The sequence below is a fragment of the Callionymus lyra genome, chromosome 15 (genome assembly GCF_982586985.1).
Source record: "Callionymus lyra chromosome 15, fCalLyr1.hap1.1, whole genome shotgun sequence".
Lineage (NCBI taxonomy): Eukaryota > Metazoa > Chordata > Actinopteri > Syngnathiformes > Callionymidae > Callionymus > Callionymus lyra.
In genome coordinates, this window is record NC_141832.1 from 18667003 (window position 1) to 18694771 (window position 27769).

At 38.5% G+C, this 27769-nt stretch overlaps 1 protein-coding gene across 1 annotated transcript; it reads left to right on the forward strand.

The window, feature by feature from the left end:
• The first annotated feature begins 4442 nt into the window (after positions 1-4442).
• On the forward strand, positions 4443-27494 carry cntnap1 (contactin associated protein 1). Its single transcript, XM_087810061.1, has 24 exons — positions 4443-4724; positions 12448-12549; positions 13599-13792; positions 14005-14158; positions 14222-14425; positions 15078-15262; positions 15326-15475; positions 15556-15817; positions 15894-16043; positions 16116-16290; positions 16789-16895; positions 16969-17091; positions 17183-17386; positions 17456-17612; positions 17698-17825; positions 17885-18058; positions 18126-18344; positions 19734-19973; positions 20042-20281; positions 20409-20536; positions 21373-21466; positions 21544-21774; positions 21865-21909; positions 23673-27494. The coding sequence occupies exons 1-24, from the start codon at positions 4664-4666 to the stop codon at positions 23870-23872; spliced, it is 3927 nt and encodes a 1308-aa protein (XP_087666187.1). The 5' UTR covers positions 4443-4663; the 3' UTR covers positions 23873-27494.
• The last annotated feature ends 275 nt before the right edge of the window (positions 27495-27769 follow it).

Consider the following 27769-nt stretch of genomic DNA (forward strand, 5'->3'; position numbering starts at 1 on the left):
GAGTTGGATGCAGCAGTTGAGCCAACAATCTGGGCCGGGCCTGACCCCCAGGCAGCAGGGGGTCTTCGCTGGTGAACAGACACCTGAGCGCAGGCTGCTTTAATAGCTCTGTTTACAGCAGCTCCAGCCACCAGTATACACGGACCTCAGGTTCCCATAGCTGCCGGGCCAAAATAAACAAGCCGTCCGGCAGGAATCCTGCTGAATTCCCAAGTCCTTGACACTTCCAAACAGCTCAGCATTATTCCAGATACACACCGGCGAGAGTCATCTCCACCATTTGTCTTGGTGACAGCTCGACCACGATGACAGATCAGCATCTCGTGGAAACATCTGGGCTGAGCAGGTGTGTGTGTGAGGCCACGTAGATGCGGGTGTGTGTGTGTATGTTTTCATGCTTATTCCTTCACTATATTCACTGTGACATCTGACCCACATGGAAAAAGCACATGGAGGAAGAAAGTTTAATCCGGGCCCACTCTGAGTAATATTCCCATGGATCAGAATGAAGTCAGTGTGGACTGCAGGCCATTTGCAGTCTTTTGAGATTATACTAAGCAGCCCTCTGACGGTTGTCCATACATGTCGGGGCGGACATGATTTGTGAAAGTTATGGATCTCCCAGTTTATAGCCAGTGTCGACAAGAATTTATCTCTTTTGCCCCCCTGACCAGTTGAGTTTGTGACCCCTGCTTTAAATAATGATACAAACTATATCTCAGGGATTTTTTGTTGTCGACATTGTTACAGTAATACTTTAGTTTAGTCACTCATGAGACATTCAGATTTTGGCATTTTAATGTGCGAGTCTGATCATTTCAATTTCATCTCGTTTAAAGAAAATGTATTATTGTTAATCACTGATAAAACAAACATTTATGTGGGAATTCGCATAACTAACTGACCATTTTATTTTTATACTTGATGTAAATAGCTCAGGTAAAACAAAATTGGACTTATTTTATATTCTATCATCTTAATATGTGTCCTTTTTCGTGGTTATTTCTTCTGCCTGAAAATAAATTAAAGTATAAAAACCATTAGCCATCGTTTTAACTTTGTGTGACAAACTAACTTCAAGATCGACTGAGATATTTTGTTATGAATCTAACCTTTGCTACAATTTTCTCCATGTAAAAGTTCTCAGGCCTCTTTTAAAAGACATCATTTGGGGAAGTAAAAATAGAAACTATAAAATGTAGAGAAGCAAAAGCGGCCTGTCTGTCTTAAAAACGAATATTTGGCAGTGCGCGACCTCTAGTGTTTATTATGCGACACGACAGGAGGTAACATCATCACTGTATCTTTATATTAAGTATAGATTATTTGTAAAGCTCTTTTCGCAGACCATATATATATAATAAGAGAAACGTATAGATAACTTACTATTATTCTGACGTAAATGGTGTTGAAGGATGTTATTATTATTTATTATTGTTACATGAATCGGTAAATAATTGAAAATTGTAATTACACAACTAAAACCAGTCATGAATAATAACTTTAGAAGGCTAAACCTAATTTTTGTTTTTTATTCAATTACTTTTTCTACACGTTTTTATTGACAGAGGTTAGCCAGTAATTTAAATATCACATTAATATTTTTCTTTCTATTTTTGGATTATAAAAAAAAAGAAAAAATGATCAAAAAGGAACAACAATTGAACAAAAACACATATAAATAATAAGAAATAATAATAAGAAAAACAATTGATGTACTGACGTCTACAAATAAATATCATAATATCTAGAAAGAAAAATGTCTTTAATAACAAAATAATATGTATAATTAAATTACATTAAAAAGGGAAATAGTAATTCATGTTGAAATTTTGCAAAAGCTAAATTTTCATTTTTTAAACTATAGAGTTTCTGGTTTCTTTGTTAACAAATATTAGAATAATAGGTTCAAATTAAAGTATATTACACATTAGTGTAAACTTAACTGCACGCACTTAACAGTCACGTGATCTCACGAGATTGAACGCTTTAGTGGATCCAATAATCAGTTTATGACGTTTGTCGATTTATCCAGACAAGAGGTTTATCATCCACCGCATCATGTCGGGTCTCCTCTGAGTCAAATCTGTAGTCACTGAGGTCAAAGGTCACCAGATGGCAGACCAATGTTGGATCTATATGTGGGTGTTCAACATAAGCACAAGAGATAGAGATGAAGGCCTGGGCTGTTCATATATGAAAAAACAAGTTTGAAGGGATTGCTCAGTGCACGAATGCTCTTCCCTATATTCAACACTAATAGACTCAGGGACTCATTCATTCTTCATGCTATTAAATTGTGAGTTTGTGGGCAGGAGTGGAATAAAAAAAGGTGTGTTTCTATTCTATGTTAATCTTTCTATCCTTTTCTTTCTGTTATTTTTATTTAATAATTTTCTTTATACTTAGATTTCTGTCATTTGTCACAATTGTTATTTTATTGCACTTTGTTCTTCTATTATGAATCTATCGTCTGAGTTGCTGTATTCTGGAAAACAATATAGCAAAGGAGACCTCCAGAGGTATTAATAAAGTCCATCCATCCATCCATCAAAATAAAATGTTTAAAAATATGTACATTTTTGACAAATATTGTACATACTATTCATGTCTTTGTCTATTTCCCAGTAAACCTGCACATGGCGTCTTCTGGAATCTGGAGGCTCTACGGAGGAATATGGGCCAAGTTCTTTTTTGGGAAATTTAGGACAGTCCGCTCAGCCAATGGATTTGTTAACTGACATGGGTCTAATTTTAACGTAGACCCGAACCATAAAGACCTCCATAAAGAAATCCTACTATCAGTGTAATGATTAATTGGAGGAGATGTACATGTACATTATGTTTCATTTATTATATTATTTTATCCAAAAATACAATTTAAAAAAAGGATCAGCATGTAACACTAAAGAGGTCTTACCTTGGTTACTCTGGGAGCTAACTAGCCTGAAAGACATGGCCATCAACACCTGGTACTCTGCTGCAACCATCCTAGAACACCAGAACAGAGAACAGATTTCAGGGGTGTGTCTGGTTAGCATCATAGACTGTATAGAAAAGGGCTAAAAGTATCTATGGTGTCACATGTTTGTCCATTGATCTGAGGTTGATCGCGATGGCAGCCATCTTGGAAATGCAATATCTGATTTAGCAAGACACATGAAATGTATTTAAACAAATCCACTCAAGAAGGTAAAGCGCACAAGCTAAGAAATTATCTGACTATAACATTTATAAACTGAAAACACTCAGGAGGAACACAGTACAAAACCAAGGACTCAAAAATCACTCTTCATTAGAAGAAATAATATATAGAAAAACATAACAATACTTATCTCTGAAGTAGGCAAGGCTCTGATGGAGGCTGGAGGTATTCGAACGAGACAAACAAAATACACTGGCAGAGGAAGACGAAGTATATATACACATGGGGGTGACACGAGAGGGAAGTTACTTTTCAAAATAAAACTTTTTTTACAACCAGCCTCAAGTGCAGCTTTTTGTGCTTCTGCATTGGCTTCGCTTTTTAGAACAAGATGATCCAACTTTATTAGCATGGATACATTTCTTACCTACTCATTATTTTTTTTATGGGTATCATATTTTATTTCAAAGTTGTGTATCAGAGTGTGTAGTCAGAAGTCAAATGAAAGACGGTGCATCACTTGGAAAGAATGTCCTTTAAGTTATTTTTTCATGAGTTAAGGGGAAAAATAGTTGTTTATTAGTTCTTGGTAACGTGTTGAGAACAGTAACTAACAATAACATTATGACCGTTAAAACCTTCTGTAAGCCTGATCAAGGTCAGGATGGTTTTCCTGCACTTTTTTTTCACGGAAAAATCAATGAAGCTGTGAGATTGTTTAACTGTTATGTACACCATCATCTCTGCGCTGATGCTGTTTTGCTGATAACCATCTCCATTAAAATAACATTCCGTGGAGGAAGACCAATGATGGAGGGGCTTAAAAAAAACTGATTTGATTGAAAACAAAGTAAATCCCACTCCTCTATCCCCCCCCCCCCACGTCATTCAATCTCTCATCATTACTATGAACACACTGACGTCCCATAAACCCACTTCTTAATCCCAAGGCTTTTTTTTTTTTTATATTCTGTGGTCAGTGTGCGACACGAGGCAACAAATCCCCTTCAGCCTAAATCTCACTCCACCCCCACCCACTCTGTGACAGTGTGGATGAAACAGATTTTACAGCTGGCTTCATCAACCTGTCTGGGACTGAATGTACCTGGATATGAATGCTTGACTTTGGAATCCGGCTTTTTTTTATCGGACTTTAAAAGAAGTGCAGAAGATGGATTTGATCATTGATTTAGATGAAAAGTTTTCTCTCCGGACGATCTTCAACTAAATTAAACTCACAGAAAAAAAACCCGGAATAACACAAGACGGGTGTAATTCAGAGAAAAAAAAAGAAAAAAAGAATTACGGATACTTAAGTGCGCGCTCTCGCCGCGGCGCAGCATCAGGACCAGCATCCAATGCGCGTCCCCGCTCCGGCAGAAGCTGCCCGACATCCCGGGAAGAGGAGTTGGAACTGCGGGAGTTAAAAGTTGGGCTGGAGGGGGGGAATTTGAGAGGATGCTGCAGGACCATCCACCATCTTATTAATGCGGAGAAGCGTGTTCTTATGAGTGAAGGATGACTCGTGTAACACTCAGCATATGCCTCTTTTTTTTGGGTTTCCAACAATGCTGGTCACGTAAGTGGGAAAATATTCACTCGTTTTAATGTTAATGTTGTCATAATTCAAATGTTTTTATCCGTTTTATCCACGCTGGATCTTTTCTTAACATGTGGAAAAAGTTGTAGGATCTATAAGGTTATAATTCTGAGATGATAAAAACAAGCTGTTTTCTGTTTAATTGCGTGATATAGATGTAACAATGCGGGGTTTATTTAGGGGGGTCCCCCTTGTGTGCGGATAGAAACTGCGCCGGTCCCGCAGACTGTGTCTGCATTGCAGTGCTTTTTTTCCATCTCCTCTAAGTTCCCGCATCGTTCCCGGTCCACGCCGGAGTTAAAGCTCCGACAGTCCAGAACCAGGCGTGAAGGTGTCGGATCGGCTACACATGTTCAGTGCATGGGGTGAAAGAGGGAGGATCACCGGACCGAACCGGGACCAGCCCACTGCAGTACTTTTTTTTTTTTTTTTTTTTTTTGGGCACGAGGCTGTGTTCCCGTGATGCACCGGTCCATCTCTGAGCCACATGGAAAAGTTGGATGTGATGAAAGCTTGTGCTGGCTCAGGGGTGGAGCTGCATGTTTTAGGAGGGAGGGTGCGCGCTACAGTCAATGTCAATATGACCTTTTGATGTGCAGCCATTGAGAGATGGAATTTGATGTAGCACGAAAATAGATCAGAAACATTCAGATTAAAATCCATGCAGTGCATATTTAATGACCACCCCACTCCCCCCAAATAAAACAAAAATAAATATCCCAAAATAAAATCCTACTTTATGTACATTTATGAAGAAATTATGATGATAAAACATCAAAATGGTAAGATAATTTATCCATCTGAGAGATTTTGAGATGTTAAAGGGATCTGCAGTAAATCTCACACCGTTGTAATGCAAACAGTTTTATGCACATCTAGTTTGTCCCTTAATATGTTAATAAGCTTTACTGCAAGGGTATAAATAATAATTTAAAATGTAGTTTTTCCTTCACTCATGGGCAGGTTCAGATGATGATAATGACATTTGTTTCCTCGAATCATATAGTGTAGGACACTTAAGATAAGAAGCTAAAATATTTTGAATAGAATTGTTATATTTCATTGATAAATTCACGTCAATATATTTTGGCTCTTGGGCAAAATGTTGTAAGTAATAAATAACCAATCATATTTTTCCATTAAACTGCCAGGATATTGACAATACAAAAAAAGGAGCTAAGACAGAAGGCAAAGGAACATTCACCGACAAAAAAGTACAAATACATTTTCTAGAAAGTAGGTTCTTTATGAAGGTTGTTTCAGGTTTAGCAGAAGGAGCTAGCTAGCTAGGGTGAACAGGCGGACAAAGCTATCAAGCTAAAGATGGACCCGAGCTAGCTGTCTTAAACTTAACGGGGGCTAGGTAAAGATGAACAGAAACTATATAGTTTAAGATAAACGGGAGCTAGCTTGCTAAAGATAAACAGGACCTATATAGTTTAAGAGTAACAGGAGCTAGCTAGCTAAAGATGAACGGGACCTATATAGTTTAAGATTAACAGGAGCTAGCTATCTTAAAATGAACGGGAGCTATATAGTTCAAGATTAACAGGAGCTAGCTCGCTAAAGATGAACCCTAGCTGAGCTATCTAGCTAAAGAGAAACAGGACCTATATAGTTTAAGATAGCTAGCCAGTTTAAGATGAACGGGAGCTATATAGTTTAAGATTAACAGGAGTTAGCCAGCTAAAGATAAACAGGACCTATATAGTTTAAGAGTAACAGGAGCTATCTAGCTAAAAATGAACCCTAACTAGCTGTCTTAAAAGCGCTATACAAATAAAAATTACTTACTTACTTACTTAAGCTTAACAGGAGCTATCCAGCTAAAGAGAAACGGGACCTATATAGTTTAAGATAGCTAGCCAGCGTAAGATGAAAGGGAGCTATACAGTTTAAGATTAACAGGAGCTAGCTAGCTAAAGATAAACCGGACCTATATAGTTTAAGATAAACAGGAGCTAGCTAGCTAAAGATAAACGGGAACTATATAGTTTAAGATTAACAGGAGTTAGCCAGCTAAAGATAAACAGGACCTATATAGTTTAAGATAGCTAGCTAGCTTAAGATGAACAGGAGCTATATAGTTTAAACTAAACAGGAGCTCGCTAGCTAAAGATAACAAAAAGCTATATCATTTAAGATTAACAGGAGCTAGCTAGCTAAAGATGAATGCAATTCTACATGTGTGTTTGTCTTGCATTATATTAAATACTTTAGAGAACACGTCTATTGAACATCATGGTGCTTTGATGATGATAAATACTTGTGTGGTTATTGTAGTAAGATTTTTGTATGAAACTGTTGTCATTTTAAGAAGCCATTCTGGACAACAACATCGATTAACATATCAATAGCATTATTTGGTTATTAAATTCTTTAAAATCCTTAGCAAAAAAAGTGAACATTTATATTTACAATAACAATTGAATATGCAAGAATTTCACTAGAATACAATATATATATATATATTTTGACTGGTTTCTCTACAACAAGATGGAGTATCTGCGTAACTCATTTTCACGAGTTAACAGGTTTATCTTTTAAGCAAATATGACTGGAACAAGATTTTGACTCAGTAAGAGATGTTTTCAAATCCATGTCCTGACAGAAACAGTTGAATAAAATAAAAGATGATCCTCAACTCAAGAGATGGTCACAAATAGTTTAGCGAGTTACTAACTTCATGCTTGATTATCAACTTCAGAATTTCTATAAAAGATTCACACGCTTGCCAAAAGTGTTTTCGCATTCAACCCGCATCTCAAAGAGGCAGCGAGAGAACACAAAGTTCCTCCACAGTTTTGGGGTCACCTCTCGCAGCTGCTGTTGTGATTTACTGAGATGCAACACTATAGATCAAGTGTATTATTGTTGTTTGTTGCTGCACAGAGAAGAAACATCATTGATAAATCTCTTCGTCCGTTGGGGGGGTTGGGCTTAGCATTGTCTCTGCTTTATTAAACGCAAAGCACTTGCATGCGTTGAGCCAGATTAAAGTGGGACCTCACATCCCATCGCACCCTGACCCCCGACATGGGTGTGGTGGTAGGGACTTATCTGTGGATTCAGGGAAGAGTTTTTGGTGCAACGCTCGACTCAGACGCACCCCCCTACTGTGATCCATGCATGTTTTTGAATTATTTATTTGGATGGAGGATCTATGGGGAGAGCTTTTGGATCTTTTCTGTTGCACCATCGGGTCACCACGGCAGCCCAGACTTCACTCCGTCCATTATACATGCCATCACAGTCGCAGCCGACTGATGACTCAGCGAGAAAGGATGCCGGAGCTCCGCCTCGGTCACGCTCAACCCCTCAGAGACACACTGACGAACAGAGAGAGAGGTTGTGGTGCAGGGAGGAGGGAGGAGGAGAAGAAGAAGTAGCTGCTCAGGTATACTTCAACTACTGCAATGTGACGAAGCACTTTCAGAGGATAGAGGCGGCAGTGCAGAAAATTGTTAGTCAGAAAATCCTTGATAGTAGCAGCTGCAATGTGTTTTCGAGCCACTATTTGGTCAAAATGTGTTGCACATGCTGATTCAGGAAAGATTTCCTGGCGCTGGTTGCCTTTTTTCAGCAATTTTTCCAAGATAAATTCAACATATTTTAGCCCTAGAAAAGGGAAGATGATTTATGAGGGGATTTGGATATGTGTGCTATTGTTACAACACCAAAAAAACTAAAGAAAAAGCGGTTGATTTTGAATTCACCTCCATCTTTGGAACATCAAAACAAGAAATCTCTAATACACAACCAGGAAAATTGTATCTATGCAAATTACATCATAGAAAAATGTAAAAGGATTTTGTGGAAATGTGTCTCACAACTAAAACACAATTCTATATGATAATGTAAATGTATGTTTTGGTTTTGACTTATATTTATTTTATTTAGTGTTTCTTTGGTTGTCAAAATGATTGAGAAGGAAAAAGGACAAACCTTTCTAGAAACATATAAGTATATTTGCATGATTCATCTGATGTATATTGAGACATATATATATAACTAAAATGAAAGTAATCTTAAATTAAATAATAACTGTAGGTCATTTCTATATTAGTTTTGCATAATAACACATTTTCTTTTTGCAAAAATGGTGTATTTTCCTTCTTCTTATATTTTAAGATACAGGTAATGAAATTGCCATTTATAATAATTAAAAAATATGTATTATATTGGAACACACTCTGCTAAAAGTGAGACAGAACATTGCACCTGCTTTTAGTTGTTGGCACGTCTGGAGAAATCAATTCTCTCTTGGCATTTACAGCGTGAATGTTTACAACACTTCAGATGCTTTCATTCTGTCGAGTGCCTTTTTATTTTATGACGAAAAGAAAGTTCTGTTCCCGTCTTCTCGACACCATAAGTGAAAAGTGTGTTAGGAAAGTGCGATGATGTTCTCAGGGTTACCTCGAGAATCGTAACAATGATGTCGACAAGCATCAGAAAACATCTGCATTTGAGAAAGTTATCATGTTTTGAAGGTTGATGGAAAGACATTTGTTGGATTTTGGATTTAGTTACTCCAGTGCACTCATGTCAAACTTGAGCCCCAGGGGCAAAAAAAGGCCCACCCAAACAATGGCCCATGAGATGGAAGAAAAGGTATGATGTTGATATAGTGACCTATGATGATTGTAGTGTGATTAAATAAGAATATGTGGTTATTGATATCAACACCAATAAGAGTGCCTTAGAAAGAATGTGGGAATTTATTGGAAATCATGTGGATTTTATATTTTGATGCTTTAAAAGAAGAAACAGAAGAAATGACTATAGATTTAACCTCAAATAATACATAAAAAAAAGTACTGCCTCTAATATTTGGTAAACTTTAACTATGTTACGACTCTAGTTCCGATGTGTGTGATATTATGTTGTGTCTTAAAATCAAAGTATATAAATGTACATGTTGATATGGTGACTATTGATTTTGTGGAATTCCTGTTGTGTTATCAGTTTTATCTTGATCTTTAAAGTATATACTTGATATTGAATATTGTTTTGAATGTTTAAGCGCTTTGTGACCCTGGTCTGGGAAAGCGTTTTATAAATAAAAATGACTTATTTACTTACTTACTATTAATACAGTGATTAAGCTAAGATAAGGGAAGGATTTTTAGAACAATTATAGGTATATAAGGGATGTCCAATGAGCGTCAAACTGATCTCAAGGTTTTGCTTGGTGAATGATTCATAAAAGAAAACAAAAACAAAGATAAATATCATCAGACTCGTACCTCCTGTTACAGTTAAAAAGGTAACTGTTTACACAGTGACAGCAACTGTGGGTTGAAAATAAGAGGCTGAGTTGTTACTGCAGCACAAACGCTTAAGGACTAAAACCGTGGCTCATTGAGCTGCATCTGCGGAGGGCGTTTGTTAGAAACCTTGTGTGAGCTGGAGCAGAAAGTCAAGGTGACTCTTCTCTTTGCTGAGCACATTACATCCACAGCACACGGCAAGAATAGTTTGTATCTCTGCTCGTGTTACCTGGAGCAGCTCAATTCCGCAGAGGCCTCTTCTCTAAAGTCATTATCAGGATTAATCCTCTACATTTAACATGTTTTTGACCAACTTCATACACACGTTATTTTCTCCGAACAAGAAATGTTCCCCGGACTAAGTGGTTGGTCAGAGTCCAGGAAGCCATCTCGGAGCAGATATGGGAATTATAAGCGCCAGAGCGATTAAAATGGACATGATTGATTTAAGCAGAGAGGCCAGAGCCCCAAGATAAATGAGGACACGCCTATTTTCATCCACAATATTCCCTCTGAGACTCAGTTATCTCAACAACATTTATAGCCTTCTTTACTTTATATACTTGCTAAAACCCTCCGCAAATATATGACCTGAAAGTACCCATTAGTACTTTTCCATTCCATTCTTTTTCAAGCACATAAATCAATATTTACCGACCTGTAATGCACGGCTTTTGAGACAAAATTAAGCTTCTTATCTTGTTAATCCAAATCTATTTTTCCTCACGGTACTTATTTCAAACCCATGGCCGATGGTGCAATAAGGGCCCACCGATTCGATTTATGTGGCCGATGAGAAGTTAATTAGAAGTTAAGCTCATTTCAATATAATGTTCAAGTTCATATTATAAAAAAAACCTAAAAACTTTTCTATTTATTATGGTATGGCTGTGGTGGGTGATGAAATTCTCTAAGGGGCCACTGTTTACAATGACTGTTTTAAGAGCCCTCATGCCAAACAGGATATTATACATTTTGTTGTATATCATCTTATTTAACCTAGTTTATTTTGAAAGAAAAATTAATACAAAAAATGGATTCATTTATTTATTAATTCAAAATACTTTAATGGACAGGAAGTAGAAAAAATATTTATAAATAAATGGTTATCTATTACTCTCTTTCATTGAAAAATGATCTTAAGTCCCGCCCACTGGAAACACTTTGTTTTTAAGGAGATTCAATCTTGTTAACCATAACCACGCCCACTCGGCTGTGATTGGTCAAGTATCAAGGTTTGTCAACGCGCGTCATAGATCCTGGAAATGTCCACCTCCAAGGGACTTGTTGTATAAACAAAGCAGGGTGTTATTATAGCTGGCTGGAAGAGGAGTGAAGCCCATAATTACGTCCTAATGGACTCCGCTCTTGTAACCTCTCGTTTGCCGAGATTTTAGACGGGGGACAACTTTATAAAGTAATAAGTTCAAGACATCATCGTGATGAGGGACTTACTGCATCTTGGAGAGGAAGACTTCAACATTTGAAACATGTGAGAGTTGAGTTTTCACATTACTTGCCCTTAAAGAAACAATGTCTTCGTAATTGCCATAACATGCGAACTTTACAGGGTGGTATTTAAAAAAGCAAGCTTACCATAACTCATTCTTTATTGTCAATAGAATAGACTTAAATAATTAAAAATTGAAAAATATTACCATATAGTAAAAAAACTACATTGTCTGATGGTAATTATTTTTTTACACGGAGAAAACTGTCTGAAAAGTGTATTATTTCTATCTAGTTTGAGAGTGAATGATGCTTTATCTAATTCACAACACGTCAATTTACAGTTTTGATATCTTTAAATAGATTTCACAGAGTGAGAAACGTTTGTTGACATGCTTTTAGGCTGAACATTTCTCTTCTAATTTACTTTTGTATGAAACTAAAAAAAAGAAAAAGTTCCTCCAGCTGCCTCTTCCAAAGCTCCATCACCAGGAAACAAGCGGAACAGACAGTAATTATGACGGTGTTACCTTGTTACAGTCGTGTCAGAGCAAATCTGGGGCTTTACAACCACTTTTCTGTAGGTAATGACTCAGAACGGATGAAATATGGTTATATCAATGAAGACATCGTGCAGCACAGAGCCAGTTTTTTATACGCTCAGTTCAAGTGTCATATAAACCTGGTTCATAATTTGATATTGATGGGATGCTGAAGCAACATCTGTTCATCAGTCATCGTTTTCTTACAGATGGTTGGAATAATCATCCCAAACATTATGACTCACCAAATACTCCATTTGTCCTTTTTCTTCTAAATAGAAACTGCATTTTTGACTGGTTGTCTGAGGGAAAAAGTGATATTTAAAGGGGTTAAAGATCACTATATTTGGGTAGATGAATGAATGGGTTGTTAGGTGTGTGTGTGTCGTAACAAACCACCTGTGTTAACTTTGAACTGTTTTCTCTTCGCCTCCGTAGGAGATTGTGTCGACCCGCTGGTCTCCAACCTCTACGCCTCTTCCTTCCTGGCCTCCTCCAGATATAATTTTCTTTACTCTGCAAATTTTGCCAAACTATATGGTATGTCTATGTCTACACTTACACAACAAATCTTTGAAATCCAAAAAGCTATCGTTGATCTGTTGGTCACACTGTTGGCCAATGTATAACATAAATCAAGATGGGATACTTTATTGTATTTAGGAGTTTGTGAAATAAGGATATTCAATTGAAAATTCAAAACACCAAATCAAGACAAAGAAATCATTCCTGCTTTAGAAGTGATTATTTAGACTATTTAAGTTGTAATTGTCTAAATATTAAGGCTTACTAATAATGGATGGAAGTTTATGATTAGTGATGGGCAGATGAAGCTTCAGTGGACAGTCCTTTTTTGAGCAGATTGTGCTTTTTCCTGAAAAAAATTGAGGTGTTTCACCAAACAGATGTTTATGATAACACAACAAAAAGTGCCATCTAGTGGGCTCTGATAAGGAGGACAATTCTACTTGAAGCTTCACCAGCCCATCACTACTGAAGAGGTTTCATGATACTGTAAACATCTCTGGATCTAAACCTCACATATTCTTTTAACTGAGATCACTATTTACTCAATTTTGAAAATGATGACATTGTATCGTGAAACCTCATCAGGCGTTTCATAAAACATTAACTCAAATTATGGTAACATAAACCAGCAACTAGGCCAAGACAAATGTTCCTTTTACCTCTATTGATATTCTAAATTATTAAGAATCAATTTATACTATAAAAGAAACTTAAAAATATATTTACAGTTTTATCCCAATTATGTGTAGTAAACCCAAATATGTTTTAAACCTTAAATTACTTTTGACGGTACTCTGAACTTGAAAATTGGGGCTGAAATTAAATAAGAAACTTTTAACAATCAATGTTATCTATTTAGTAAAATACAGAAGAAAAGAATGGTGGGTACATCATCCTAAATATATTTATTAAATTTGATGCTTTTTTGATTGCTCAGAACATATTGTTTAGGAGAGGTATATCAACAATAGAAGTTGATTGGGACAAGTTTGTTGCGATGTTTAAAGTAAAAAAGTGACTTTGACTAAAACCTCTTCACTGAATGTTATCCCCTACCTTAGGCAGCAGTGGCTGGTCCCCCTCCCTTAGGGACAGACAGCCATGGTTGCAAGTGGATTTGGGAAGAAAGTACCGACTGCTTGCCATCGCCACACAGGGCACCTTCAACTCATATGACTGGGTCACCAAGTACACGCTTCTGTACGGAGACAGACCGGACTCCTGGACGCCGTACATCATGAAGGGAGGCAACTCGGTGGGTGACATTTTTTTTTTTCCTCGTCGCCAGGCCAGAATTCACTTGTCTTGTGTCAATATGTGATCTATTAGAAGCATTATTGCCGCATACAGACCTCCGGCATTCTGACAGAGCTAATCTCTGCATCAGTTTATCTGAGGCCACTTAGCGCGACTCCCACATCATTGCGGTGGCTTAATAACTCTCTTATTGGACTCCACTGCTTACAGACGATGCCTGGGAACTGGAATTATTATCAAGTGAAGAGGAATGTCTTCCATTACGCCTTCACTGCTAAACACATCCGCCTGCTGCCTCTGGCCTGGAACACAGAGAACGGAGGGAAAATAGGCGTGAGGCTGGAGTTGTTTGGCTGCTCTTACGGTAAAAACTACACTCTAAAAACGAGGAACTTTCTGTGACTCATTTTCACTCTTCAATCTACAGATTCACATGTGCTGCAGTATAACGGGGATGACTCAGTGGTCTATAAGTACCCTATACAGAGATCTCGGACCCTTACAGACCACATCGCTATTAATTTCAAGACTCTTGAGCAGGATGGTCTGCTGCTACACAGTGAGGGAATACAGGGAGATGTCTTCACCTTAGAGCTGAAGAAAGGACGCCTTTACCTGCACATCAGCCTCGGTATGACGTCACCACGACCCAATGTCCCGCCATCTTCACTCTCGGCGCCCACCAGTCACAACACAATTGGTTGTTAGCTACTAGCCTGAGAAAACATAGATACAATACAATACCATAGAACATATATCAAACGAATCAATGATCAGAGTCCCACTTGTAGAAAGGTTGCCATCGGAAAATTTCGGTTTCAAGGTCTTCAATTTCTCCGCTAGGCTCTTTCTCAATGTGTAAAGCCTTATTCTAAAGATTTTTAGTTTTGGTTAGGTCTTGAAAATCCATGTTATTTAACAATATTTCTTGCTGTGTGACCCACGCTTGGTTTTTATTGATCTTGGAATATGTTGATGGCCAAATATGCCAAAGGCCATTAATGGATTTACCTCGGCATTCAGTAACTGCAAGACCATAGTTATTCAAAGAGGTTTTCAAACTTTAATATAAAAGCAATTGTCGTTTTTTGAAGTTTGGGTGGTCTGCTGTTGAAGAGCCTTTTTTTAGAAAACAAAATTTAGCCAAAACCATTTTCCAATATTGCTTACCAAAATGTTATAGTGCGAGGAGGTTTAGGATCTAGCAACTAGGAAATCTGCTTAAAAAGTTTCTATTTCACTTTAAGTCATTCATTGTCTTTTTGTCCCTCTTTGGTCCAAAGGAAGCAGTATCGTCCACAAAGTTAATGGTCGCACTACACTTACAGCCGGAAGCCTTCTAGATAACTTACACTGGCACTACGTGACCATCAAGCGCTACAGCCGACAGGTCAACCTTACGGTGGACAGTCACTCCGTCACAGGAATTTGCAATGGGGAATTCACCCACTTGGATCTTGATAATCAGGTAAGAGTTAGCTAAAATGCTATTATCTGTGCACAAGTATAACAGTTGTACGTTCTTTCTCAGCTGCATGTTGGAGGGGTTATTGAGGAAAACCTGCCTCATCTTCCTACTACACCGAACTTCCGAGGTTGCTTGGAGAACGTCTTCTTCAATGGGGTTAACATCATCGACAAAGCTAAGCGAGAAGACGAGGAAATCCGTATTCCAAGGAAGGTATAGAGCCAACGTTACCAGGGTAGAGCTGAATGATCTGTGATAAATATTAACTGGATGTCTTGTTCTATCCACGGTAGAAAAAAATGCACTTTGCCTGTCGGGACATCCTTCTGAAACCCATGACATTCGCTGGACCAAATAACTACCTACAGGTCCCAGGCTTCTTCAGGAGGCCTCGTATGTTCGTCAAGTTCAAGTTCCGCTCCTGGGACTATACTGGGCTGCTCATGTTCACTCGATTCGCTGATGACCTGGGAGCCCTTGAGCTGGGCCTGAGTGAGGGTCAGATCAACGTCACCATTTTCCAGCCAGGAAAGAAGAAACTCCAATTCGCTGCAGGTCGGCATATCAATGTTGTTGAGGAAAATGATGGGATGCATTAAGCATACTTTCCTTTTTCATAATTTTTTTCTAGGTTACAGACTGAACGATGGCTACTGGCATTCTGTAGATTTAGCAGCCAGAGACAATCTGCTGACCCTCACCATTGACGAGGAGGAGGGATCCCCACTGAAGATCACCAACCCTTTCACAATACGAACTGGCGACAGATACTTTTTTGGAGGTAAACCGCCTTAAACATCAACCATTCACAGTATTTAATCGGTACAACTAAAAATTCACTTTCTTCATTCAGGTTGTCCAAAAACCAACAACACAATACGGAAATGTGAGACAAAGTTAAATCGCTTCCACGGCTGTATGCAACACATCTTCATAGACAATGAGCAGCTTGATATTGACATTATTCTGCAAAGACAATGGGGGCGCTATGCTGAACTGCTGCTGGGAACTTGTGGCATCACTGACAGGTAAAAAATCCCCGGTACTGATCATTTAATGCATAAAGGCAATGAATATCTATAATAAGATACTCAAGTACAGATGTCAAACTTCTATTATAACTTTAAATCAAGAGAAAACTAGATCCCTACCAATCCCTTATCTTGACCACAGAAATATTGTGTACAAAATTAAGAATGTAAATCTCGAAAAATGATAAAAGATGGGTGAGAAAATGTAAGTTCTTGCTTAAAGAAGAAAGATTGTAGTCGTCGACAGCTTCTTCTTTTGATATTTCCCACCAAGGGTTTGCACGGCAAGTTAGCCTTGTCCACTTTATAAAAAAACATATATTGAGCACCTTTGTCCCCAAGTAAAATCCTGTCCCCAAGTAAAATCCTCCCCATCTTCTTCCTTTACTTGGTATCTCCAATGTCCAAACTATTGTTAAGCCCATAAGAAAATAATAAGTTACTTCTGCTTAAAGACAATAAGGTTTCATCTTCGTAACTATTGCCGGTTTACAGATGTTCTCCAAATCCGTGCGAGCACGAAGGCCGATGCATCCAGTCCTGGGATGATTTCATCTGCCTGTGTGAAAATACTGGCTATAAAGGAGAAGTGTGTCACATGTGTAAGTAGAGTTTTATGTCTTCAAACACGTTAAGATGTTGGTCAAATGGATGTTAATCTACTCTTTTAAACAGCGGTTTATAAAGAATCATGTGAGGCCTACAGGCTTAGTGGAAAGTACTGGTCAGGAAACTACACCATTGATCCTGACCTGAGTGGACCTCTGAAGCCATTTGAGGTCTATTGCAAAATGAAGTGTAAGTACTGACCCAGAAAAGAAAGTGGGACAGATATCATAGACAACCAGCATTAATTGTTCTTGACTATGTGATATATATCTTGTTCCAGCGTACAAAGCTTGGACGTTGATAATGAATGACCGCGTGGACGGTACCAAGGTGACCGGCAGTTCAATTGACAAACCCTACACGGTTAATGTCAACTACTGGAATGCAACATGGGATGAAGTTACTGCTCTTGCGAACGCCTCCATTTACTGTGAGCAGTGGATCGACTACTCTTGCTACAAGTCCAGATTGCTAAACACCCCAAGTAAGGGTAGTCTTACTATTCAGACCTGGCGTATTTAAGAAGAAAGTTGATTGATTGGTTGATGTACAGACGGACGGCCGTATAGCTACTGGATTGGCAGAAACAACCACAGCCACTATTACTGGGGTGGAACATTCAGAGAGGTCCAAAAATGTGGGTGCGCCATCAACCAGACTTGTGTGGACCCCAAATTCCAGTGCAACTGTGACGCTGACTACAGACAATGGTGAGAAATGACCGCCTCAAGTAAATCATTTTCAAGTCTCGTTTTTGGTCGCAAAATATTCAAGTCCAGTTTGGTCTGTTGTAAGGTACAACGATAAAGGATACCTGGATTTTAGAGACCATCTGCCTGTTAAAAAGGTAGTGGTAGGCGACACCAACAGGACTGGCTCGGAGGCTCGCATCACAGTTGGACCCCTGCGATGTCACGGAGACAGTGAGTAATAGTTTGTACAAATATAAAGAGGAGACTGAAAAACTGTCTTTGCTCCACAGGAAACATCTGGAACACCATATCCTTCGTCAAGCCCACCTTCATAACCTTTCCTGTCTTCAACCCCGGCTCCAGCGCAGACATCTCCTTCCACTTCAAAACGTATCGCGATCATGGCGTTTTCTTCGAAAGCTCTGATGATCACCTTCGAAATTTTATCCGGCTAGAACTCAATAGTAAGTTAAGTCCTTCTTTAATAAGGTTAAGTTTGTATCAAACCTAAAATGTACTTTCTTCTCTCAGCCACACACAACCTTCTCTTCATATTCATGGTGGGGGACGGAATCCTCAACGTGACCCTGCGCTCCCCTGTGCCACTCAACGACAACGAGTGGCACTTTGTTCAGGCCGAAATAAACGTCAAACTCGCCCGGATCAAGGTCGACTATCAGCCATGGACTGTGACGCGCTTCCCGGGTCAGACGTTCGTCACCATGAAATTCACGCAACCTCTGATAGTTGGTAAGTTCAAAATGGCTCTTTCTACAAAAATCGGTCTAATGGCACTTGGAAAAATCCTCTAGGACAAGCCATTTTTAGGGTTTAATTCCAACGTCCATTTTTCTTACTAAGTAACAGTCAATATGCACTATGTTTAAAGTGTAATTCACAACATTCCATTTTTTCCTCAAATGATAAAATGTCCCTCATTTGATATCAGATAGTAGACAATAGATGAATTAATGACATTTAAAGAACATTGAGATTCTAGTATTCCAAATATATTAAAATACAAAGAGTTACATGTTGATAAATATTGCCTCAAAATGACTTCAGCTAGCACTGGTATCAATAAGCTAAGCTAACAAGTATACCCCACAGTCCCTTCTCTTACAGATGGAAAAGGTTTCTATAATGGCTTACTTCACAAGTTTCAAACTGGGATCAGGGGCCAAAAACACGGCCCACCAAGTCATTGTATGTGGCCCATGAAAAGCTGGCCTCGAAGATAAATTAAATACAGGTTTATGTTCAAGTTAATATTGTGAGCGACGTAGATCCCAGTGTTGGACTAAGCTAGCAAACTGTGTCCCAAATTGCACACTTCTGCATTTACAGTATTTTGAGTGCGTCCCAATAAGCAGTGTGCGAAAATGTAGTGCGCAATGAGCACTCAATTGGCCAGAAAATTGAGTGTAGATCGATGGACACTTTCCACCCTCAATGGCCGCCAGATGACGTCAAACGGAAACAATGTAACTGACGACACTGTTTTCGGAGCAGATACTGGCGGTAAATGTCTCGAGAAAACACTAATTTTACCACAAAAACAAAACAACAACAATAAGAACTAAATGAAACACAAGTTAATAACTTGCTCAATTAGCGAAAAGCGGTGTCAAGTGTCGGCGATAGTGTTTCAATGACTGGTTGCAATCACTGTTAAAAAGTAGTAGAAGAAGAAGCTCTCAAGTTTTCTCAGAAAAGTTCGTTTTTGAGACTGTACTACCCTGTCAAAAAATGTGCGCACTGGCTAAGAACGTGCACTATCTTAATGTGAACTATAAACCAGTGCACTCATAGAAGTGCGCAATTTCGGACACAGTCTTCCGATCAACAGAAGAAAATTACGAGGAGGAAGAAAAAAATCATGTAATGTCAAAAAGTGTTATGAGTTGGTGATTTTTATCTCCAAAATTATTTTTTATTTATTTTATGTTATGTGATGACGGGAATGATTGAAACAAATGAAAGTTAGGTGGAGGAAAATGGTAGAATGGAGAGTATTTTGACTTTCTTGTCATGGAGATAGTAATATTGATCAAACACAAAAGACAGTTGTTTTCTTTAGAACAAAGAATTGCACAACTCTGATGGCCCTGACTTATTGAATGTGCTTGTCCGGGATAGGCTCAAGAAACTTCACCCAGAAACCATTCCTGGGATGTTTGCGAGGTTTGAGGATGAACGGTGTTCCGCTGGATTTGGAGGGAAAAGTAGACGAAGAGCGAGGAATCAGAAGGAATTGTACTGGACAGTGTCTCAACGCCACCATACCGTGTCGTAACAGTGGGCAGTGCATCGAGGGCTACGCTTCCTACACCTGTGACTGTAACAACACTGCGTTCGATGGGTTCTATTGCCATAAAGGTGAGTCCTGATCTACTCTGAACAAGCTGAATCTCTTTTAAATAAACATACAAATGTCCCCTCGGAAGACATCGGAGGATACTTCGAGATCGGATCTTGGCTAAGATACAACATCCGTAAGAAGCCCGTCTCGGATGAGGCCGCGTGGGCCATCTGGATCGATCCTCATTATGACAACTTCAGCCTCGGCTACAACGACACCGCGGATGACATAGAGTTCAGCTTCAGCACCGTCCATGCCCCAGCGGTCCTGCTGTACATCAGCTCGTTCGTCCAAGACTACATCGCCATCATCCTGAAGACTGATGGTAGGAGACCAACACAATCCATTTGTGTGATGATGGGAAAAAATGGACGTCACGGCAGTTAATCAAACACCGGAGATGTAAATCCTCCGCTCCCCACTTAGTAATGTGTTTTATCACCTCTCTACAGGTTCTGTGGACCTGAGGTATAAACTGGGCCTCATAACTCACAAGTACCAGCTGACTCATCGAAACCTGGCAGATGGATTCCCTCATTACATTAACATAACCAGACACAACCGGACCATAAAATCTCAGGTTTGGCTCAGACCATGAATTACTTTCTGGGTTCAGAATGGAGGGGGACAAAAGTATAGAGTTGGACAATAAATTTAAGTAAGTAATAATTATTTGTAAAGCGCCTTTCTGGACCAGGGTCACAAAGTGCTTGAATGATCAAAAGCAATACACAATTAAAAACAAAACATTTAAAAACTTTGATACAAGACAAACACAGGAGTCCCAGAAAATCAGGGAAAAGCCTGCACAAATAAAAATATCTTCAGATGTTTCTTGAAGGAGTCAGTAGATCATCAAACACAGAGGGAGAGGAAGATTGTTTCAAGGCTTAGGAGCAACAGTCTGGAAGGATTTCTCTCAACTGGTCCGGAAGTGTTGAGGAACCATCAGTAAATTCTGATCCACAGACCTCAGAGCCCGAGCTGGGGTGTAAGGCTGGATCAGATCACTGATGTAAGGAGGAGCCTGACCATGAATAGATCTGAAAGTAAGAACCAGAATTTTAAAGTTGATCCTGAAAGAAACTGGCAGCCAGTGAAGAGTTTTAAGGATCGGAGAAATGTGAGTTCTTCTACTAGAGCAGGTCAGATTTCTCGCTGCAGACACAAACGCATAATTCATAAGGTCCAAATCCTGTTGTGACACCATTTTCCTAAATTTAGAGATGATTCTCAGTTTAACAAAAACAATTTGAGTTTTTTTACAGTGTTGTACTACAGACATGTCTATGTCAAATACAACACCCAGGTTTTTCATAGTGAATGTGTGAAATGTTTCAGATTTTTATTTGGGAAAAATGGAGTTTCAGTACTTGTATTATTTTTTCAAGTGTCAATTTTGTTCTAATGTGACAGGTGGATTACATGGAGCCCATAGTGGAGAAGATCACTCTCGTGGAGGACGCTCGCTTCGATTCACCAAAGTCCATGTACTTAGGGCGAGTGATGGGTGAGCGACTTTTTTCCACCCTTTAGCGACAAAATAGCTTCTGTTTTGATTTCTTCCGAATCCTATTTTCTCATCAGAGGTTGGAGACATCGACTATGAGATCCAGAGACACAACGCTCCGGGCTTCATCGGCTGCATATCTGGAGTCAGATACAACGTCTACGCACCCCTGAAGTCGTTTTTCAGACCCAATGAAACGGATCCCCCGGTGACGACGCAAGGTATCGTCACCGAGTCCATCTGCGCAGCCTTTCCTCCAGTGCTGGGTTACGTGCCGTGGGAGGCCGACCCCTGGTTCACCACCATCGGTAAATACTGCTCCTCCTTTCTAGTGATGCAACGTCTGGACCTCAGTTACAGTTTTCTGATATTTTTTATGTATTTGTCTTCAATTACAGAGTACATTTACATCCACGATGACCTCGGCTTATTCTGGATAATAGGTAGGAGTTCATTGTCTTACTTCTGATCTTATTTAACCAGATTTACTACCTTTTCAAACAAATCAATTACAACTTCTCAAACTAAATAAAATAAAATAATTGTATTTTGTTTATTTAAAAAAATTGTTTGAGTTATGTTATATACAAATATAGTTATAAAAACATGTATAAAAATACATTTATAAAAAATAAAATTATATTATTTATTACATGTTTTTAATAACTCAAACAGGGAATTGAATGATCATATTTTTAATTTAAAAGCCATCTTTGTTGCATCGTTAAAATGCATAAATGAATAAATAAATAATTAAAAGACAAATCATGTTATCATTTCAATGGTTGCCGTACTACTGCGCCTACTTGCATACATTCAATTAAATAACTATTATTGCTCATTTAAGGTTTGAACAAAACCATTTTAAAAATTGAAAAACAAACAAACTATAAGGGTGTTTTAAAAGTAACCCCTCCTGTCCTACAATCCTCACCAGATAATCTTCAGATAACTGTCAATCATAAAAAAAGCTCTAGATTATTGGATTGAAAGATTTGATTGTAGATTTTGGCAGCCTCGCTAATCGTTTTTACGAATTGAAAGCTAAAATGTTTCTCTTGTGCCAGTGACAAAGATGACGCTTGAATATGAAGAATTATCTAGGCTAGTTTAATTGTCATTATTTGCCGTTTTAACAAATGACAGTGTGAGATTCAGGGACAGTAGGATAAGCCAGTTGAGGACAAGAGTAACAATAAATACAAAGTTCAAAATAACAAAATTAAAAACGCAATTTTAGGTCCTAAAACCATCACAAAAAAAAAAAGAAATCGCATTAGGCTAGATAAAGTTGTACATCGTCTGCTGCATAAAAACATCCACATGGTGGAACTCAGGGCCCCTGTTTTCAATAGCTTTCAGCACCTCTGTCGGGTGAATAAAAATAATAATGTTGTGGTCCATGTAAAGCAAGAATACAAATTCTATTCAAAATTACTTTATATAGTTCTTATTATAGGAGCTTTAATTATTGCAGTGCATTGCACATTTTTTAATAGTTTGGGGTGATTTTAAGGGAGACGTTGATTTTAAATAAGAGGAAAAAACTGTACTAAAGAGATTGTCAGTAGTGTTTTAGCTGATTTCCAAGTATATTAGATTATTTAAACCATCGTTGGTATTATTAAGAGTGTGAAGACATGAAAAAAAAAGCCCAAGAGAAACAATTGGAATTTTGAAAACTATAACAATGTTATGATTAATTCATTATTTAATATAAGCAAAGAAGGAGGAAAAGAAAAAGTCAGTATCGGTATAAACTAAGTAATGAAACCTGGTGACAAAAAGTTAATAAGTTTAATTTATTTTGTATTTTCAAGTAACATTTTAAGATAAATATTTATTAAAGAACAAAATGTACGATACATTTCTAGCCACATGGAATCCAACCTAACAGATGCCTTCCCTCGACCATTAGTGTTTAATGTCACAAACAAAATATTGTTCCCATAAACCTGTCCTCAGGCGAACAGACGCGTTGGATCGAGAGCAGATAAACAGATTCTCTGGATGTTAAAAGCACCAACAGAGCCATTAATAGAATCAGAGAAGTCGCTAAAAGTCCAGAGAATGGATGTAAGGAGGAAGCAGAAGTGACAGTGAGGTCATTAAAACCAACTTCATCCATCATTTGAGACGACGTACCGCACCGCCTCGTGAGTATTTTAGGACGATATCTCTCTCTGACTCTTGGTTTCTGCCGCAGTGATCGTCGTCCTGGCTCTGCTGCTGCTGTTGGTGGGCGTGTACACCATCTACGTGTACGCGTACCAGCAGAAGGGCAGCTACATGACCAACGAGCCCAAAAACCTGGAGTCGCCGAGCAGCTCCCGACCACTGACCGACACCCTCAGGAGAGAGAAGAAGAGCCTTCAGGGGCTGGAAGAGGAGTTCAGGGCCAACTGAGCTCTGGGCGGACACTTGAACGCGGGGAGCAGGGAATTTAAACTTACAACACTACAGTTTTTTTTCTTTACTATCACTTTCTGTTCGGTTTTTGATGCCTGGTGCTCTACTTTTCTTTCTTTTTTTGGTCTTTGAAAGTCAAGCCAGATATCGTGAGAGAAACTGTGTCGCAGGGTGAAATACTGAAGTGCCTGGTCTGAGCAAGCTTGATCCAAAATAACAGCTACTTAAGATTGAGATTTAACCGCGACATCGGCCGATATCGAAGCTTTTACCATCGAGATATACCTTTCTGAAGACAATCCTAAATGAAGCCACGCCGTTTCTCGTTTCCATAGACGGCTACTTCCTACTGAACCAATCAGCACGGAGTATACCTCTGGTACCTCGGACAAATTGGTTACCTCATAACCTCGGTTGTGTGAACTGAGACCCGGTTCTATTATCGTCATGCTAGCTATAAACGTCAAGTCTTCTGCTTGTGATGTCAAAATCTAAACTATAACAAGTCGGGCTGTCATTTACTCAAGATTATGGGATGAAATGCTTCTACTTATTATCTATACTAATATATCCGAAATAGCTACCCGGTATTTACTGATTCTTTGCATTTCATTTAAAAGTAAAATTTTGGCTAAATCTTTAGGCACCCAAAAAAACAATAAATCAGGGAATGTTTGTCTGGTTATGGATTAATCTTTAGTGTCAGGTCACAAATGTTGCATTTACTTTGAGATAAAAACCCCAAATATTTCATTGATACATTCATTTTAGCCTCTGATTTACAGTTTCGGATCTAAACCGTTTCCCGATCTAGAGCACTTGACGGACAAAGGTTCAGGGGCCAAATCCAGCCCATCCAGTAATGTTATGCATTTCTTTGGGCGAGAGGCAGGGGACACCCTGGACAGGACGCCAGTCTGTCGCAGGGCACACAAAGACATAGAACACACTAATACCTAAGGACAATTTCTCCGAATTCCCAATCAAACACTGTATGTTATTGGACTGTGGGAGGAAACAGGAGTGCCCGTAGACAGATAGGAATTTGTTTACAAATTTAAAGTGAAACAAAATGCGTTTTTCTTACTTATTTTCCAGTTAAGACAGTACTTTTAAAATGATTTATTAGCAGCTAAACCATATGTTCACCCAACCATTCATCTACTCTAGGCTCTTAGGGGTAACAGTGGAAACAGGGTCACAAAGAGGTGCCTCCACGACCTTGACCATCAGTCGTATTGTATTGTATTAATATCAAGTGCGTTCACTGTGTATAGTGTGATTGTGTTTTACATCGTAACAATATTAGGTTCTCAGTCTTGATTGCTCGTCTCAACATGTGGGATGTCAAGATGAAATGAGGTGCTCAAACTTTATAGCGCTTTTAAATATCAGAATACTAGAATATCGAAAAGGGTATTTTAAAGGGACTGAACCTAAACTTTTGGCCATGATAGTGAAGATAATTCGACGTCGGGTCTCGTACTAAAATGAAATCGACAGCCCTAAAAATCAGGCCACAATGGACCAAGCATAGAGCCTTGACTCACATAGAGATAGTATTGAGGTATTTTACACTTCGATCCGTTGTGTTTCCAAACATGCTACCAGAAGTACAAGCAGAACTGCTCAGACCGTAGGTTGCAGTACTGAGAACAGAACGTTGGATAATCGAATACTATCTGGAGACTCCCGGATTAAGAAGAGTCAACCAGTCTGACTAGTCAATGATACCGTCATCATTTACAGACAATAATAAGATGAAGGGTGACACATCACTACCTTTAGCACTACCTACAAGTACCGTCCTCTTTGTCTTCTTTTAACCGTTACCTACACTTCGAGCATTCTTCGTCTGGCATGTCTCTCCTTCTCCCTATTTCTGATTGTACGAAATTTGGAAATTCTCAGGATCCTTAGCTAGGAAGTCTGAGAACCATGAGTGGAGAATCCTAGATATTTTTATGAAATTTACCCCCATTTTCTTTAAGACAACTGCTTACTTCACATTGACACACATCAGACTGCAATGGCCAAAAAAAACAAACAAACATTGTTTATATTTGTAATAAAACGGTCATTTTAATCCCTAATCCTGATGAAAAAGGCAGAAGGAAACACATAGTTGGCTGTTGTGTTTCCTTCATCCTCATATTACTTTATATATAACTTGATCAGACCAGAAACAAACTAGAAATACTTTAGTGGAAATTACCATTTAAAAGCTTCACCTCCGACACAGGTGCATGGATCTCAACATTCCCCCCCGAGCCTCTGCACATACGCTTTCTAGTCACTCCCTAAGAAAACCTCTTTAACTCCGACTCTTCTATCTTTTGTGTCTCTTCTTTCACCAATTCCACCCTACCTACACTCTCTTCTTCACCGCCAACCATGTACTCTCATGACAAGTGCATTCAATCCGGGTATTAAGATTAGATTTAAAGTATAATTAAGTACATGCCAAGATGGAATCAGTCGGAATAAACTACATACAATGATTTATATAGTCAAAAAACATATTTAATAAACCTCAAGAACGTCTCAAACGAAGTGACCAACACTCACATCTGTACAGTGGACCACTGAAGTGTACATCGATCACTGATACTACTTCAATACTGTGTGCAGTAGCCGTCCACACTGGTTGTTTAGCTGCTTTGTTATTCAATTTAAAAAAAAACAACAAGTATCCGGTAGAAGAACTCCAACCATCATTCACCGCTGCTCTTCTACGATTGTGTATTTTCGGGGAGTAACTCGCCATTCCTGCTTCCTCTTCGCTATTGCATTTGTAGAATAGCATGAGCGCACTTAGCAACGTCATGGATACGAGCTTCTTCCAGATGTGTTCGATGTTTTTTCGCACAATAGCAAGTAGACCATGCTGGGTGTGTACGTGAATATACAAACTGTTTCTCGCTCCAATACACTTCGAAGAATGTACTCATGTGACTCTGTAATGTACTAGCTTTTTTTTTTGCTTTTTTGAACGGAGGGATGACACTTCTTCAAGTGTACATGTACAGCAGGTGGATGTATAGACGGTGTGTAAATTTAGGGGAATACTGTAAGAATTGTATAGATTTGACTTGAGGCGACCCAGTATTTTTTGGCTGTTGAAGAGATTTGGGTGCGTTTTTTTGTTGTGGTTTTTTTGCTTCATGGACGATCACAGCTTTTTTTTTTTTTTTTTACACACATTCTGGATAACACAAAAGCCATTAAAGGATGTTACTAATCTTACAAAACTAACAGCTATTTCCAGGTTTCAAGATGTTGGAATGTCACGTTACCACCAACAAATATGAATGACACCAAGTTCACCTCACTGGACCAACAACAACAACAACTGTACGACAATAATATATATATTTTTTTTAAGTCATAGTAATCCATTAAAAAAAAAGATTTATGTTGCGCGGTGCGGTTATTAAAGCGACCAATAGAGGGAGACATTGACTCAAGATGATATCTGCTCTTCAACTAGCGTTGAAACAGCGGTGCGCATGCGCTGGAAGCGTCGCCATCTTGGCCGCATCACTACAGCAAGTCCATTAGGACAAATAAGGTCATCGTCGTAATTTATCAAGTTCATTTTACGTTTTGACTTTATTTATTTTTAATACTATACGTTTCTAGGTTTAAAAACAGGATCACATTTTAAATAATTAAATAGAGAGATAGAATTACACATTTTGATTAATATTAAGGCAATTTATTAGTTGTTTTTTTTTTCACTAAAGAATCACATTTGTTTTTTTAAATCTACACACAGAATGCTTCTATTGACTCTTTATTTTCATTCTTATCTACATCTCTTGTCATACTTCATGGACACAAGGAGTAAACTCACAGAAATGGTGGCAGCTCCAGTTCGTGGAAAAACATTTG